General features: G+C 50.8%; 1 protein-coding gene across 3 annotated transcripts in view; it reads right to left on the bottom strand.

Annotated features, from left to right (window-relative positions):
• The window catches only part of TEX261 (testis expressed 261), a 26849-nt gene continuing 9610 nt past the window's right edge, over positions 1-17239 (bottom strand). The window contains exons 2-7 of one of the 3 annotated variants that reach the window (XM_045549816.1): positions 14329-14491; positions 7511-7590; positions 6199-6352; positions 3824-3891; positions 2983-3085; positions 1-2790 (exon numbers count right to left, since the gene is read on the bottom strand). In XM_045549816.1, coding sequence (XP_045405772.1) covers positions 2675-2790; positions 2983-3085; positions 3824-3891; positions 6199-6352; positions 7511-7590; positions 14329-14443 — 636 coding nt within the window. In that variant the 5' untranslated portion in view covers positions 14444-14491 and the 3' untranslated portion in view covers positions 1-2674. Of the gene's footprint in view, positions 2791-2982; positions 3086-3823; positions 3892-6198; positions 6353-7510; positions 7591-8514; positions 8765-14328; positions 14492-17239 lie in introns of those variants that run through there. The other 2 variants (XM_045549817.1, XM_045549818.1) reach the window with 2 other exon arrangements.

Here is a 17239-nt window from a genome sequence, read left to right on the forward strand (position 1 = left end):
TTCATTAAACAAACATTTATTGAGTGCTTTCTAGGTGCCAGGCACCATGCCTGGCACTGTTAATACAAAAATTCAAGGACAGTCCTTGCCCTCAAGGAGCTTACAGTCTAGTGGAGGGACAGACCATAGAGCAGGCAAGTAAGCCCAGAATGATCTGTGTGGTATGCTGGGTGGGGTTGGGGGAGGAGAGGGGACACTCAAAGCTCCTTAAAAGAAATAAAATCCAAGTTGAGACTTGACGGAGAAAGTCACAAAGTGAGCAGAAGAAAGGGGAATCCAAGTGGCAGGACAGAGCCATGGCATCTCTGTATACAGGAGGCTGGGGACCCAGAGTGCAAGAAGGCAAATGATGAGACCAGAGAGGCAAGCAGGAATCAGGACACCATGAGTCTCACAAGCCATGCTAAGGGGTCTGGACTTTATCCTGAGGGAAGTAGGGAGCCATGGAAGGTTTTAGACCAGGGAGTGACTTGATCAACTGCGTATTTTATAAAGACAACCCCAGCTGTGGGATAGAGAAGCAGGCGGCTGTTACAATAATCCAAGTGAAAGCTGGTGACACTGGGAGTAGCTCAAATTGAGAGATGTTAAGAAGATAGACTTGACAGTTTTTATAGACTGAATGTGGGGGACAAAAAGAGAAAGCAGGACTAGAAAGCAGGTGTCCTGTCTGGCTCCTGGGTGATCTTAGGGCTAAGGCAGGCACCCAAAAGGGGCAGGTTTGCAGAGGACAGCAACAAGTGCCATCTGGGCCATGAACTCGAATTGTCTGTGCATGCAGAAGGCAGCAAACTGTGGTTCAGATAAGTAGGAGGGATGTTGGGGCTGGAGGTCAACTCTCGATTCCTTGGCAGAGTCCTTGAACCCAATGGCATGGATGGGCTTCCCCAGGGAGCCCGCAACAGAACCCTGAGAGACCCCATTGTGCATGGGGCGAGTGGAGAAGCCCGCACAGGAGGCTGAAAGGAACAGCCAGAGAGGTAGGAGGACAACCAGCCACAGAAGTGCCAGGGAAGTGCAATTCAAGAAGCAGGAGGTGATCAGCCGTGTCAAATGCTGCCCAGATTCAGTAAGATACGGAAACGGTCTGCTGGATTTAGTACAAGCCCACTGGCAACCCCTGGGAGGGCACTGGCAGTAGAATGAATGGAGGCAGTGAAGACACATCATCAGGCTGAGGAACAAAGCAGTGGACAGCAAGGGAGAGTACAGCCAGCTGTCAGCCTATCCAGAGGATGACACTGGCCTCCAGTGTCCTCTGCCTTGCCTGTCCTATCTGCATAGGAGAAAAGGACTTTACAACCTCATTTGCATCGAGAGAAGACCAACATGTGCTGCTCAACCCAGGGAAAGGGGAAAGCTGGTATTCTTCAGAGAACAGAAGTGCTAAAGCCAAAGAAATAAAGGGCTATGATGGGACTTCAGGCATGATGGAAAGGAAAGATTTTCAAGCACAGGGGTCTTCCCAGTGGCTTAAAGGTACCACATGTGTGCAGTCCACCTCTGCACCTGCCAGCTTCACTATGAGGTATAGAACAGTGAAGGCTCTCATGGGGATTTCATTCCAATATGTACTGTTGAACGCTTGCAAGGCACTGTAGTTGGAGTGCAAGGTCAACAAATGCTCTGTGCCCGAGACCTGGCCTGCCTTCTTGGAAGGCAGAGATCATCTCCCCAGGAGCCAAGAGTGCACAGAAGAGAAGGCTAGACCTTGCTCTTAGAGTGACAAATGCCTTCTCCCACCAGCCCCATTTCTTAAAAAACAGGCTGTAGCCCAGGCTGCCTGGAAGCCAATTTTTATTTCATTTCTCCTTGAGCTCAAGATAGTATTCAGCCAGAAACCACGCCTTTTCCCCAGAGGAGGATTTATAAATAGGATATTGTAGATGTTCTGAAAATCTAACCCGGTCCTAAACTGTTCCCTCTCCTATCCCCAGCTTGACAGTCAGGGAGCCTCAGGGAAAAAGAGATAGAAGAACAGGGAGCTGTATGACCTAAGAAAGGCGGCCTCTAGCCCACTCCCCACTCCTTGACCACACTCAGCACCTCACCTCTGCCCTCTTCCCACTAAGGGCCACAAGAACAGTGCCTTTGAAAAAGCAAAGACCCAAATCTAGAAAGGGAGTCCCTGGAGCAGAAAAACTAGTCCAGCCCAGGGTAGAAGGTTAGCAGGAAGAAAGGAAGATGAACTGTCAGGGCATTAAGGCAAACAGTGCCGCCTAGAATCTTTATTCAAATGGGAATCAGCACTTGGACAGAAATCACAGTTCAACAGCAAAAACTCTCTCTTTTGGACATGCCAAGCCATGGCCCCTTCCCACAGTGACCTGCCCAGAGAACTTGTCACCCTCTGCTCTCCGGCTTCACAGACCCTGCCCTGCCTCCCTAGCTGGGCCACAACCTCCCGACCCACCTTGGAAGGGGGAGGGGAGGGCTGGGGGGCCTCGGCTTCCTGGCTAAGCAGCTTTGTCATCCTTCCTGGTGCCCTCTGAGGTTACTGCCTCTAGCAGCATCAGATCTGAGCCAAGCTGAGCCCCCCGAGGGGGTGGGGATGGGGCTTCAGAGTTGAGGGGAGGAAAGCCAGGTCTGGTGGAAGGTACCTTCCGAGGTCTCAGCCCCCACCTAGCACAGAGGCCCTCCTGAGCCTTGCCCCTATATCCCCTTCCCAAGGAGGTCAGTATATCTTCTGACGACTGGGTAGAATGGCCTCTTTGATGAAGGAGAAGACAACCAGGATCCCTAAGCGTTTGCCCCGCTTGCCTTTGGTGAAGTAATTGGAGACGACATCATCTGTGGAGACACAGGCAAGATGAGTGTAAGTGAGTGTGAGTGTGTGTGTGTGAGAATGAGAACACAGCTCTCCCACGCCAGAGCTCTGGTGTCTCCATCACAGAGCTGGGCTCCAGTCCTCCCAGCCCACCCCAGCCAACTCAGGACTTGCTGGCGACCCCCTGCCCTGGCCCCTCACGAGCCCCTTCTCACCTCCTGGCTGCATGGTGGAGGGCAGGATGTTCTCCCCAGCCGAAAGTGACACAAAGAATGCAAATGGGATTATCCACAGGCAGAAAGTGAAATAGGCCAGGACCTGGCAACAAGAGAGAGACTGAGCAGAGGGTGCCCCTGGAGGTTCCAAGAGCGGGCTGAACACGGTCACCGTGTGTTGTGGAGCGGTGGCCAACAGTGCACAGAAGGCACCACACCTGACCTCCGAGGGGGCCATGGTCCGGGAAGCAGGGACAGGACATCCTCAGACATGGAGATACATCAGTGGGGAAAGGTGGAAGCTGAAGATGACTGAACGTGGCCACTATCCCCAAACCTTGGTCACTAGGACAAGCAACTCCTCTGGACTGAAGGAGGCAGATGAGGCCTAGGCCATGGCTGACCCACACTCCTCAAGGTGACTTTGTTCTTCCCAGGGGTTCAAACTGAAGGAGCAGGGTGTGGAGAAATCCCGGGAGGAGAAAAATCTTGGCAAGCCACTGGGAAAAGCTGGGGCTCAGGGGTGCAGCCCACCCCTGCCCTGGGAGGTTTGCGTCAGGCAACTCCAGTGCCCCTTCCTGACTTCAGGGTGACCCCCTCAGGGGGACCCAAAAGACTCACTGGGGGAGAAGTGTCCTCCTCACCTCAGCCAAAGGGATCCCTTCTGTTCCTCATACACACTGCTTTCTAAAATCATCTACATGATGTTTTGCTTTTTTCAAACATGCAATTCCTGAATAGACTCAATTTCAAATCATAGCTAAGTTCACAAAGCAAATCAGGCAAGTCCTCTCTACTCCCCCATCCCTGTTAATAGCTGAATATGCTAGACACTTCTTACCTCTGAGAAAGGATAATATTCCTCCGCAAAAAACTGAAATGCTAGGTAATGATTCACCACCACTAGTCCTGTAGAGGGAATGAAGAGTCAGTCAGCCTGGGGAGAAAAACATAAAGCTGGACTTTTAACCTTTAAAAGGCTCCTGGGAGTTGGGAGCCCTGAGTTTTAGTCCTGACTTTACACCCAACTCAGAGCATGGCTTTGGGCCAAGCACACTACTGTCTAGAACTCACTTTGCCATCTGCTGAAATGGAAGAATTAGCCCCAGTGTGCCCCCTGCGGGGGGCACTACGAGTAAAAGTAGAGGTAGGTAATAAAGCTCTTTACATGCTATAAAAATTAGACTTCCATGTTATACAAACCAAAGCCTTGTGACAATGAACCTGGTTTTCAGTGGCTGTGAGTCCTAAAGAAAGCCTCCCATGGGCAGTAGGTGGAGAGAAGCCATGGGTGTGCAGATCAGACAGCCTGAGAGATTCCACTCCAAACTGGGCAGCAGGGGGAAGGCCTCCTCAAATAAAAAGGCAGTTTGCTAGATGCTTTGAGGTGCTCTTAGGTTCCTCAAAATTCTGGGGGAGGGGGTTCTTCCCCATTCTGCCCCAGGGTAAGGTACAGTGGTCTAAACTCATATGTTCTAGATCCACACACGCCCCCTTGGTGTCCAACCGAGTTTATGAAAAGTGGGAACAGGTCCTAGGGGCAGGCTGCCCAGAGACTGGCATCTCTGCCTGTTCCCACAGTGAAGAGAAGGGCAGGCATCAAAAAGAATGTGTCCCTGACACTGGACACCCCTGACAGAAATTATACCACGTTTTCTCCTCTCTTGCCTCTCCCCCTCTAAGGCAAAGACCACAGCTCTGCTATGCCTAGCCACACTCTAGGCTAAGGGATGCCGGAAGATAGGACAGTGCCTGGTGCCCACAAGATCTTTGGGAAAAACTCTCTCAGGCATCTAAAGGGCAGCTCACAGGAGTGATAAAAGGAAGCCAAGGGAGCCTGCTGGTGTGGGGGGAGGGGGGGTCCTCCCTGGGAAGACACAGAGGGGCCTGGTGTCCAGGAAAGGGCTCCCCAAACAAACCCCTGCTGAACAAATTCTTTGGTAAAATCACATGCAGGCAATCAGGGAAGAGGCCAGTTTTAGCTTTAACAATATACTCTCCTTGTAGATAATATTTTCTTTTCTTTCTTTTTTTTTTTTTGAGACAGAGTCTCACTTTGTTGCCTGGGCTAGAGTGAGTGCTGTGGCGTCAGCCTAGCTCACAGCAACCTCAAACTCCTGGGCTTAAGCGATCCTACTGCCTCAGCCTCCCGAGTAGCTGGGACTACAGGCATGCGCCACCATGCCCAGCTAATTTTTTCTATATATACTTTTAGTTGTCCAGATAATTTCTTTCTATTTTTAGTAGAGACGGGGTCTCGCTCAGGCTGGTTTCGAACTCCCGACCTTGAGTGATCCACCCACCTCGCCCTCCCAGAGGGCTAGGATTACAGGCGTGAGCTACCGCGCCTGGCCCTTGTAGATAATATTTTCTTTCCAAGTTCTCCCATAATAGAAAAGTAGCTCTAAAAAAACCTCAACTCTATCTGATATCCTCACCAAAAGCTACGATGACCAGTAATGATGAACAGGAGAAATGGCGATCCTAGTAACCAAATACTTTCCAAACCCTTTGCATGAGTATCTGTAAATACCTATAAGCACCTACTAAGTGCTGACTGAGGCTCCCAACAGTTGTGTCAGAAACATCATCTCTGAACAGATGGAGAAGCTAAGGCCAGAGAGGGCAAATGATTCCCTAGGTCAGAAAGTGGTAGCAAGTCAAAGGCAAGAAGGCCAGCGCCTTCCACATACAGGCCTTGCCCCTGGGGCAGCAGCTGCAATGAGGAAGAACGAGACTAGCACAGGCAGCTCCACGAGGCATTCACACCAGGCCGGGGTCTGCAGGGGGTTCGCAGTCCCATGAGGCTCCAGTCTTACCATGACTTTGGGTCAGACAACTGCATGGGGAGCTGCCTGCCTGCCAGCCAAGGAAGGGCTTGGGGCTTTTTCTGGCCAGTGGTTGTTTAAGGCTGGAACAACTCAGCTGGAGGCCCTGCCTCGGCCAAACCACAACCTTCTCTCCCTTCCCAAACCCTTCTTCAGACCTCCCTCTCTGGGAGAGCCCTCTGAGCCCCCACCTCCCCAAAATTCTAGTCACCAGAGCCAAGGTGAGCTCTAGGGAACTCACAAGTGAGAACCCCATCTTCCCAATCAGCCTGGCCTCCTGGAGGACCCCTGTGGCTTGCCTCCTTTCTGTATATGCCCTTGTGTGTCAGGGACTGGGATGGGCACATCCAACCACATGAGCTGCTTCCCCAACTCTGTCCCCTCTCACCGCAAGACAGGATGAAGTTAGGCGAGGTCAGCATGATGAAGGGGAAGGTCTGGAGGAGGCCAAAATAGACGAGGTTGGTGAAGAGGCCCACGCCAATCATGCTGGTGGGGAAGCGCTCAAAGACGTAGAGGCCAATCAGCACAGCCGTGGAGAACTGAAACGACCAGAGAGGCACACAGTGCAGGAGCCTCTTCCAGGCAAGCTTCCTGGGCTCACTAACCCCCACTCCACAGGTTCATGCTTCAGTCACAGGTCTGGCCTCCCCAAGTGGACTCTCAGCTCCCAAAAGGCAGCATCTTTTAATGCCATTTCTCAAACTTTTTTGATGGCAACCCACATTAAGAAAAACATTTTACACTGTGACCCCAATACACACACACACACACACACACACACACACACACACACACACGACCAGAGTTCAAGTTTCTAGTCTTTTCTATTCCATTTTTTTTAAATGCTGATTACAACCTACTGAATTCATTATATAACCCAATAATAAATCATGCCTACAGTTTGAAAAACACTGTTCTAAAAGACAATAGTTTTCAGTGCTTAACAAATGACACTTGGCTGAATGAAGGTCTAATTCCAGTGCCAACCCCCACAAGCTGGGCCTCTGATCCCAGAGCTAAGGGCCACGGTCTTGTCTCCACCACTAACTCCCAACCTCAGGCCATGGCCAGAGTAAAAGTGGCTGCTAACACCAGGTAACTTGAGGGGAAGTGGACTCTTCCTGTCCAAATGTGCCCCCACTCCCACCCCTTCCTGTAGCTGGAGGAAATGTGTCAACCAGTAGTCACTCCTTGGCTTTGACATCAGTGGGAAGGACCGGTCTTCAGGAAGAGAAGCCTCCCATGAGACCAGGCAGGGCGCAGGGCCAGGGCCACAGAAGGTGCTCCCCTCTTAGGACAAATCACTTGATCCGATTAGAAAGAGGGCAACGAACAAATACTCAACTGTCCTAGGGTTCCTCTAAGTTCTAAATGCTGTGAGCAGAGCAAGGGGGAGAAAGTCAAGCAAAGGCAAAGCCATGGTCCTGTCAACAGAAAATGTGCACTTGGCTGTCACCTTAAAGAAGGGAAAACAAGGTCTGCAGTGAAGCAATGCTACTTGGGGAAGGAGGCCAGGGAAGATCTGGACCCAGAAGAACAGACCCAAAAGACAGGGTTCAGAGCAAGGAGGTAGGAGTGCCACCCTCAGGAGACGGCAGAGAGAGAGGTCTCTTCATCCATGCCAAACCTTACCCACTTCCTCTTTTTGAGGCAGGGCAAAGGAGTGAGGGGGAATCCTGGAGTAAGGTGCCACTTACCCAGATCATGTATTTTATGATCCTGCTGGTGGCCACTGTGTATTCTTCTATCAGTTCTGCCAGGTAATAAAGTCCAGCCGCTGGGGGATGGGGAAAGGAGCAAGCAGGGAAATCATCAGCCAGGGTCATCCCCCGCCATCCCCGTCACCCCTCTCTCTGCAGCCCAGTCCCCATTAACCCTCCATGGACTGCAGAAGGTCAGGAACAAACCAAACCCATGTATTGCCCTTCCAAATCTGGAGACGTAAAACTTAGGGCAACTAAGGATAAATTTCATAAAAATTTATGGAAAAAATTTCCATAAAATTCAGTGGAAGCCTGCATTTGATGCCTCAGCACAATGCTAACCTCTGGCCCAGAAAAGTGGAATTTCATTGATTCAATCAAAAATACCCGTTGGGCACTTAGTATGAGCCACGGTGCTGGGCTGAGTGCTGAGAATACAGCAGAACAAAACAAGCAAGATCCCTTCCCTGACCCAGCTTGGAAGGGGAGGGAGTCAGATGATCCCAGTGTGAGAAATACTACTTAAGGGAAAGTAGAGGGCACTGCTGGACCATCGAAATCCTAAGGAGGGCTTCCCAGAGGAAGTGAGATCTCAGCTCAAGTCGAGTAGGAAAAAGTTAGGGGGCGGAAGTGTCAAAGGCGGCGAGAGCAGCAAGTACGAAGGGCCAGAGGTGAAAGGGCGGCGGGAGGTGACGGGGAACAGTTCGGCGCGGTCAGCCCACGAGAGCGGGAGAGGCAGCGGTTGGCGGTTCGCAGGCGCGGGCAGGGGCACCTAAGTCAGCCTTTCCCGGGCACTGCTGGGGCGCACTTTGTGACACCTGGAAGGACCCGCGGTCAGGCGGGGCTGCTGGGTTCAGCAGGAGGGGCAGGACCAGGCGGAATGGGAGGGGAGCGATGAAGGCCGGGAGAGCCGAGCAGGGGCCTCCCAGTGGCTCCAGAACCCCCGCGACACGATGCCCGGGCGGGAGCCCGCGCGGGCCGGGGTCGCACACTCTCACCGACGGCCAGCGTGATGAAGGCCACCTGGATGAAGAGCGACAGCCAGCTCAGCACGTACATGAACCACATGGCGCTCCGACCCAGCCCGCCCCCCGGCCGCCGGGACGGGCCTGCGCGCTTCGGCTCCCGCAACACGGAGCCGCCACCGCTGCCACCACCGCGTCCCCGCCCCACGGACGGTCGGACGGCCGTGCGCCACCGCCGAGAGGAGCCCGGCCCGAGCGCCGCCCGGGGCCAGGCCCGCAGTAGCGCCGCCCGCCGGCGCGGAGGACCAACGGCTGCTGTCCCATGCGGCGCTGCGCTCGCGGACCGCCAGACTAGTATGGCTCCGCGGAGGACACAGTCCCCGGGGTGGGACGAGGCGCCCATACAGGGGCTCCGAGTGCAGCCTCTGGCCCCTCCCTGCGACCTCCTGCGCCAGCCTGGAGGGGATCCAGGGCGGGAGAGAGGCGCCTGACCCCTCCCCGCCAACCTCTCCCGAAGCCTCTGGCAGGTTGCCCACAGGGCTTTCTCTTGCTATTGCAGGCGACAGGGACAAAATCATTGAGTTCCTAACACGTGCCAGGCACTGTGCTAAAGGCCAGGCTGTGTGTTCATGACAGAAATTTGAGCAGATGATGTAAATCGGGAAGCTGGGGCCAAGGGTGGTTACCTCGCCCCAGGTCATACACCTACAAAGCAACAAGGTCAGGAGTTGGGGTGCCTTTAATTGGCCATCCTCAGGCCTAATTCTCCCTCTAGGCTGAGTTCTTTGGGGGTACGTTCTGCACCTGTGTATCGTCTACATCTCGCCCCGTGCTGGCCGCGCAAGGCGCCCACTAGGAGCTGAATGCGTTTATTAATACACCTTTGGGAGAGTTACTGAAGAAGGCACAGGGAACGGGACAGTCCTTGCCAAGAAGTCCCCCATCTAGTGGCCGAAACAGGCATGCAAAGTAAAGTATATGTATCAGGAGTCTGGTATGCTGCTTATTTCAGAATCATGTTTTTCATGCATAAAAATAAATACATATTCCTCAAAAAATCAAACATAGACTTACCATTTGACTCAGCAATTCCACTTCTGGGTATATATCCAAAAGAATTGAGAAAGCAGAGATATTTGTACGCCAATGTTCATAGTAGGATTATTCACAATAGTCAAAAGATGAAAACAACCCAAATGTCCATCGATGGATAAAAAGATAAACAAAATGTGGTGTATACATACAATGGAATATTATTTAGTCTTAAAGAGACATGAAATTCTGACACGTTATAACATGGATGAAACTTGAAGACAGTATGCTAAGTGAAATAAGCCAAATATGAAAGGGCAAATACTGTATGATTTGAGCCATATGCGGTACCTAGAATAGTGAAATTATAGAGATGGAAAGTAGAATGGTGCTTGCCATGAGCTGAGGGTGCGGAAATGAGGGAGTCATTGTTTAATGATGTGGTCCCCAGCCCCGAGGCCACGGTCTGTTAGGAACCGGACTGTGCATCACAGCCTAAGCTCCACCTCCCCCTCTTCCCGCTTCCGTGGAAAATTTGTCTTCCATGAAACTTAGGAAGTGGGTCACAGGGCAGGAGGTGAGCGGCAGGCTTGCGAGAGAAGCTTCATCTGCATTTATAGCAGCTCCCCATCGCTTGCATCACCGATTGAGCTCCGTCCTCCACCCCAATCTGTGGACAATTTTTCCCTGGTGCCAAAAAGGTTGGGGACCGCTGGTTTAATGTGTACAGAGCTTCAGTTTGGGAAGATGAAACAGTTCTGGAGATGGATAGTGTTGATGGCTTCACAATAATGTGAATGTGCTTAATGCCACTGAATTGTATACTCAAAAATGGCTAAAATGGTAAGTTTTATATTAAGCATAATTTACCAAAATAAAAAACATAAGATTACAAAGCAAAGCAATTATACTGAAATGCAGATATTAAAATATTTCTTTTAGAAAACCAAATGTGTGCCATAGTAATATATATTCTTGTTTATTAATATATAACATACCCAGACCTAATGAAAAATCTAATAACTCCCTACCACAATGACAAAGTAGACATAAGTGTAAATGATATTTCAAGATATCTTCAATCATATGAAATGAGAGAGTCACAGATACTGCTAACTACTGTGAGTTTGTTGCCTATATTCATAAGGGAAGGAAATGTTAAATTTTAGTTAGAGGTTAGTACAAACAAAGATAGAAACTTTTTCCCTTCTAAGTTTCCAGGCTCCTTGAATTTGTCTCCCTGAATTCTGTATCTGCTGACTTCTAAGGGGCCCCTGGACCCCCAGTGAAGAATTTCTAAGGGATACGTATAAGGGGCAGTGGGGTTTTCAAGGGTCTATAAGGCTTTTCATTGCAGCACTGTAAGAGACTGAAAACAACGTAAATGTTCATTAATAGGAAACTGATTAAGTATATTTTGATACATCATGAAGCAGAGCCATAAAAAAAAAAAATGAGGGCCGGGTGAGGTGGCTCACGCCTGTAATCCTAGCACTCTGGGAGGCTGAGGTGGGAGGATCGTTTGAGCTCAGGAGTTCAAGACCAGCCTGAGCAAGAGTGAGACCCCGTCTCTACTAAAAATAGAAAATTAGCTGAACAACTAAAAATATATAGAAAAAATTAGCTGGGCATGGTGGTGCATGCCTATGGTCCCAGCTACTCAGGAGACTGAGGCAGAAGGATTGCTTGAGCTCATGAGTTTGAGGTTGCTGTGAGCTAGGCTGATGCCACAGCACTCTAGTCTGGGCAACAGAGTGAGACTCTGTCTCAAAAAAAAAAAACAAAAAAAAAACGAGGTGCTCTTTATGTACCCATATAGGACTCCTTTTGGAAAAAGCAAAAGGATGGGGAGAAAGAGCCTATATATGTATTTCTTTATATACAACCTCTCTGGAGGGATATATTAGAAAATGCTAACACTGCTTGCTTCCTAGGAAGAGAACAGATGGGGTTCAAAAGTAGGAGAGAGTGTTCCAACTGTATGTGTTTTTATATCCTTAAAACATTGAACTATGTAAATATGTGGAAATGCATTACCTATTCACAAATAAAGTTTAAAATTAAAATGTTCATAGTATGCTGGATCTGCCAGGATGCCTCGAATTTCCTGTCATTACCCAGTCCCTCTGAGAGAACTGCCACTGCAGGGCCTGACTGGTAAGTTGGCTAACCTTGGGTCATGTGACCTGGTCATCCCTGATTGGCCCAATAGGGGGGCTTTATGCTCAGATCTGTTATACTGGAGAGTCTGTATTTGAGACGCAGAGCATGAGGGAATAGAGGCACAGTAAACTCAATTGATCTTTTCTCTAAATATCCTCCCAGGGAGAGAGGAAAATGTAAAAGTATCCACCACCTCTCTCCAGAACTGTGGATAATGGAAACTTGAGTCCCCAAAAGATTAAGTGCATTCACCTTTGGCTGAGCCAGCATTGTTTTTCCAGGGTTGGGCTCTTTCACTTCCCCACAGTTTTAGAGCCAAGACTGGCCCCAGGGAGACAGGGCTGAGGATCCAAATTTCCTCCAACAGCAGGAAGGGGGAAGCCACCATTTCCTGAGAGCCATGAGAAGCCAGCCCCAGGTCTGTGCCATGGGCCCAGCAGGGCAGGGCAGGGCTCAGGGTGGGTGCAAACCCAGGCCTTGCTTGAAGGAGGGATGGAGAGGAGCAGGAGGGCCCCCACACTCAATTCAAGGGACACATTTAAAGGGTAAAAGTGTGTGTAGATTCAAAGGTGACTGACCATTTTGTTGATTTAAATAATGACAGGCCTTGATGACTACACGTACTCATTCCAGTGTTACACATACTCTTATAACTTACTAATACACACATTCACATGTCTCCATTTAATGCCTGTGTGTGACCAATTCCCATATATCGCATGGGGGGCTTCCAGCAGAAACTAGCTATTTTAACATCACGCCAATGTCTACTTCAGAAAACAATAACTGAATCACTTTTTGGCCTTTGGCTAAGATGAAATGCGGAAAACAATACCTGCTAGCATTTATAGTGTTCTTTTTTATTTATTTTATTTATTTATTTATTTTATTATAATTTTTTTTCTGAGACAGAGTCTTGCTTTGTTGCCCGGGCTAGAGTGAGTGCCGTGGCGTCAGCCTAGCTCACAGCAACCTCAAACTCCTGGGCTGAAGCGATCCTACTGCCTCAGCCTCCCGAGTAGCTGGGACTATAGGCATGTGCCACCATGCCCGGCTAATTTTTTCTATATATATATTTTAGTTGGCCAGATAATTTCGTTCTATTTTTAGTAGAGATGGGGTCTCGCTCTTGCTCAGGCTGGTCTCGAACTCCTGACCTCGAGCGATCCACCCGCCTTGGCCTCCCAGAGTGCTAGGATTACAGGCGTGAGCCACCGTGCCCGGCCTATTTTTATTTTTTTTTGAGGCAGAGTCCCACTCTGTCACCCTGGCTAGAGTGCCGGGGCGTCAGTCTAGCTCACAGCAACCTCAAACTCCTGGGCTCAAGTGATCCTCCTGCCTCAGCCTCCTGAGTAGCTGGGACTACAGGCATGCGCCACCATGCCCAGCTAATTTTTCTACATATTTGTAGTTGTCAAGCTAATTTCTTTCTATTTTTTAGTAGAGACGGGGTCTTGCTCTTGCTCAGGCTGGTTTCGAACTCCTGAGCTCAAACGATCTGCCTGCCTCGGCCTCCCAGAGTGCTAGGATTACAACAGGCATGAGCCACCGCGCCCAGTCTATAGTGTTCTTATCGGTGTGTCAGACACTGTTCTACGTGATTTGTATATATTAATATTAACCTATTTACTGCTCACGTTTAGTGTAGAAGATAGTAGCGTTACTGTCTCTGTCTCCCAGATAAGAAACCAAGGCACAGAGAGGTTCAATACCTTCTCCAAAGTCACACAGCTAATACATGGAGGAGCCGGAGTTTGAATCTGGGCAGTCTGCCTCTGGAACCCACGTGGTTTTCTCTGGTCTCAAGTCGCCTGCCTTTGCAGTCAGGGTGATTTGCCTGCCTGGTCATCACCAGCCATTTGACCAGGGGTTGGGTCCTGCCTTATCTCTCTGCAGGCTGCCTGGGACCCTCAGCTTTCCTCTTCCCCCTCGACCTCTTATCCTTGCAGGAGCTAATGAATATGACCCCAGTATTCTGGCTGTGGCCTCCTCTGGTCACCTCTGGTCCCCTAATATTCTTCACTAACTCACCTTCTCACTCTCACAGACTTGCACATTTGCTGTGCCCAAGGCCGGGGACAGGCATTTAGTTGGATCAGTAGTCTCAGTGGCCCACACCGCCAGGTCCTGCATGTTCCTGGGGGCTGGGAAGGTCGGGGACAAGCGGGATGAGGAGGCCGGAGCGCCAGGAGGCTGCAGAAGCTCCCAGTGCCTGGCTGTGTTGGCTGCTGCCCTCTACTGGCGAGCAGAGGAGCTGGTGAGGACCAAAGCCGTCCATCCGCCCTCGAGAGTCCCGAGAGACCCCTGGAGCCTCTGCCAGGGTCAGAGCGAGGGCCAGGTGGGCAGGCCCTGAGAGCACACGCGCCAAACACCGCAGCACACCCACAACACACACACTGCACACAGTTCCGGACCTCGGCATCTGGGCCGTTGTGGCCCCTGCCTGGCCTGGCTACAAACAATGGCTGTTGTGTGAGAGACCCCACGAAGCCAGACACAGGCAGAGACAGACGTGGAGACCCAGGGTCCTCTCTCGTAACCTGTTCTTCCCCTGTCTGGTTCTCTCCTCGACCTGCCGCCCCTTCCCCACCAGCTCCCCAGGCCTCACAGAAGCAGTGTTGGGGCAGTCAGATTTGAGATGTGTTACCGTACCCCATATCCCTAACACCACTGTGTCACCACGAGATGTCCCCTCTCTAAGGTCCCCACATGCTGGGGGATTTTTCCTGTGATGGTCCATGTGGTCAGCAGTTTTGCTGTTTGGCATCCCACTTCTCAGATCTCAGTTGTGCGGCAGGTTGGCCAGACCGAAGTTCTAGTTGAGAGACAAACCACAAACAACGAAAAAACAAATCTGTTATATCTACACAGTCTGTATGTCCAGGTGATCTAGGCTTCCTGACCCTCCTCTATACTATGCCTCTGCCCCACCCCACCGCTGCAGCGTGGCCTGGCACCCCTCCCCCTCCCTGTCACATGCCTGGGGCCCCAACTCAGGTGGCTGAGTTAAAGAGCTTTCTAGTGACAAGTTCTCAAAGGGCTCCATTAATTGCCTCAGCATTGTCTTGGACTAATCGCCCTGAGAGGACCTTGTGTAGGGACGGGGTGGGGTGAGGGGGTGGCTGGGGAATGCCAAGAAGGAGCAGGGTTGTGGGGAGGGAAGCTGTGTGGGACTTTGAGTGCACACATCACTTAAGGCCCTTGCATCTCTCTCTCTCCCTCTGTCTCTCTCTTTGTCTCTCTCTGTCTCTCTCTGTCTCTCTCTCTCTCTCTGTCACACACACACACACACACACACACACACACACACACACACAGCAGAGCCCCTGAGCTGGGTTGTTCTAGTCCTGCAGTCTGGAGGAGGGGTTGAGCAGCTGGCTGACAGAGGTCCAGCCAGCCTGGGCTTGGTGTTCCTCTCCCAAGGCAGCCCCATTAGCCAGGACAGCAGAGAGTCATTCATGTTCACTTCCGTCATTAGCATAATGCAGCTCACTGGAACCATGCCTGGAGCAGCTCTGGGTGGTCTCCCATGACAAGAATTCCTGATGAGAAGAAAAGGTACAGCTCTCCTCCTCAGGGGGAAAAAAGAGGGTGAGATTGAATATATGAGAGGACTAAGAAATTTCCAGACCAAGAAGAGGAAGCTAGTTCTGTCTTCCACTTTATGAACCAGACCCAACATCAACCTATATTTGAACACCCTGGCAACTCACTACCCCATGATTTATGAGGAAATCTTTCCTTATACTCAGCAGATTGGTCCAGCTTTTCCCATTGGGACTATCCAGAGAAAGTCTATATATCTAATCTAATAGTATGGTAAATAGCTAATATTTGTTGAACTTGCCTTTGTGCCAGCCACTGGGTTAGGTCCTTTATACAGACTCTCTTTTTTAAAGCTCACAATTCTACAAAGTAGCTTTTATTTTTATACCCATTTTACAGAGGAGGAATCTGAGGCACAGAGATGTTAGGTAACAGCTAGCAGGTCTCAGGTAGGTGACCAACAATACTGGTATACCCAGGACACTGGACTTTCAGTGCTAACACCAGGCAAGCCACCAGCAAACTGGGACAAGTTGCTCATCCCAGTCCCCAGTCTTCCTGACACTAGCACCCACACGCTTAACCACTGAGATACACTGTCTGAGACTATCCCCTCTTCAAATGTTTCTCACACACACACTCGTGCTGCCCTGAAGTCTTCTCCTTGCAGACCACATCTCACCTTTTCACAGACATTCCTTACACGAAACACTCCCACATCCCTTTGCCAGCCTCCTCCCTCTTTTGCAAACTGTCCTGGTCAGCGTATCCATCACGTCTCTGTGTAGCACCTGCCAGGTGTACCCTGGGCCAGATCAGAGTCAGCCACTTACCATAAAGGAGAACAAGTATGTGTCGACTGAAGTTTTGCTGCCCAGTCTCCTCTTTTCCTTCCTAACAGAACCTCCATTTTGTTTAGAGCAGAAAGAAGTGTGCCCTGCTTAAAAAAAAAACAAAAACCAGAACAACTCTCCACTATTAGCTTCAGCACAACCACTGGAGGAGGAAAATCCAATGTAGGGGCAGTGGGTGGTGGCAGGAGGAAGAGGAAGCATGATGCATATCCAGTCCAAATGGCACATTAGGATGGTCCCCCTTGGGGTCCCTCCAGGCCTTGGCATGTGCCCTTTCCATGCATACAGTGAGGAGAAAGCAGGGAAGTATCTTCCCTTTCTGCGGGGTGCCTGCCTCAGACACACTCCCAGCCGACCCATTACACCCTGCCCCCTTCTCCACCTGGCAACCTCCTGTTCATTTTTCAACACCCAGCCCCAATGTTTCCCGAGAAGGCCATGGGAGTGTGCTCATCTCTGTGTCCCTGGTGCCCACACACAGGGCCTGGCAAGAGCCATCCTGCCTACAGCCCTATTTTGGCAGGGTCACACTATATCCCTCACAGGGGTGGATCCTTGCTAGACCCAAGCCAGGGAGACAGGTTCTTTCCCCCACCTGGAAAGGGGGCTAGAGAGAAGCCGATCACCTCTGTGCAATGTGTGGCACTGAGCCATCGCGGTGGCAGCTTGTGGGCCCAGTGGCAGATCTTTTTTTTTTAATTTTTTTTTTTTTTTTTGAGTATCACTCTGTTGCCCTGGCTAGAGTGCTGTGGCATCAGCCTAGCTCACAGCAACCTCAAACTCCTGGGCTCAAGTGATCCTCCTGCCTCAGCCTCCTGAGTCACTGGGACTACAGGCATGTGCCACCATGCCCGGCTAATGTTTTCTGATATATTTTTAGTTTTCCATATAATTGCTTTCTATTTTTAGTAGAGACGGGGTCTCGCTCTTGCTCAGGCTGGTCTCGAACTCCTGACCTTGAGCGATCCTCCCGTCTCGGCCTCCTAGAGTGCTAGGATTACAGGCGTGAGCCACCTCGCCCGGCCCCCAGTGGCAGGTCTTATGGCAACAGAGAAAGCCAGTCTATGGCAGAGGGCCCGAGCTGATGTGTGTGAGTAGGGTATGGTCAGTGTGCTGTGGCCTAGGCCTTCCAGGCCCTTCCCACCCCAGCTGCCTCCCCACCC

The sequence above is a fragment of the Lemur catta genome, chromosome 4 (assembly GCF_020740605.2).
Source record: "Lemur catta isolate mLemCat1 chromosome 4, mLemCat1.pri, whole genome shotgun sequence".
NCBI lineage: Eukaryota > Metazoa > Chordata > Mammalia > Primates > Lemuridae > Lemur > Lemur catta.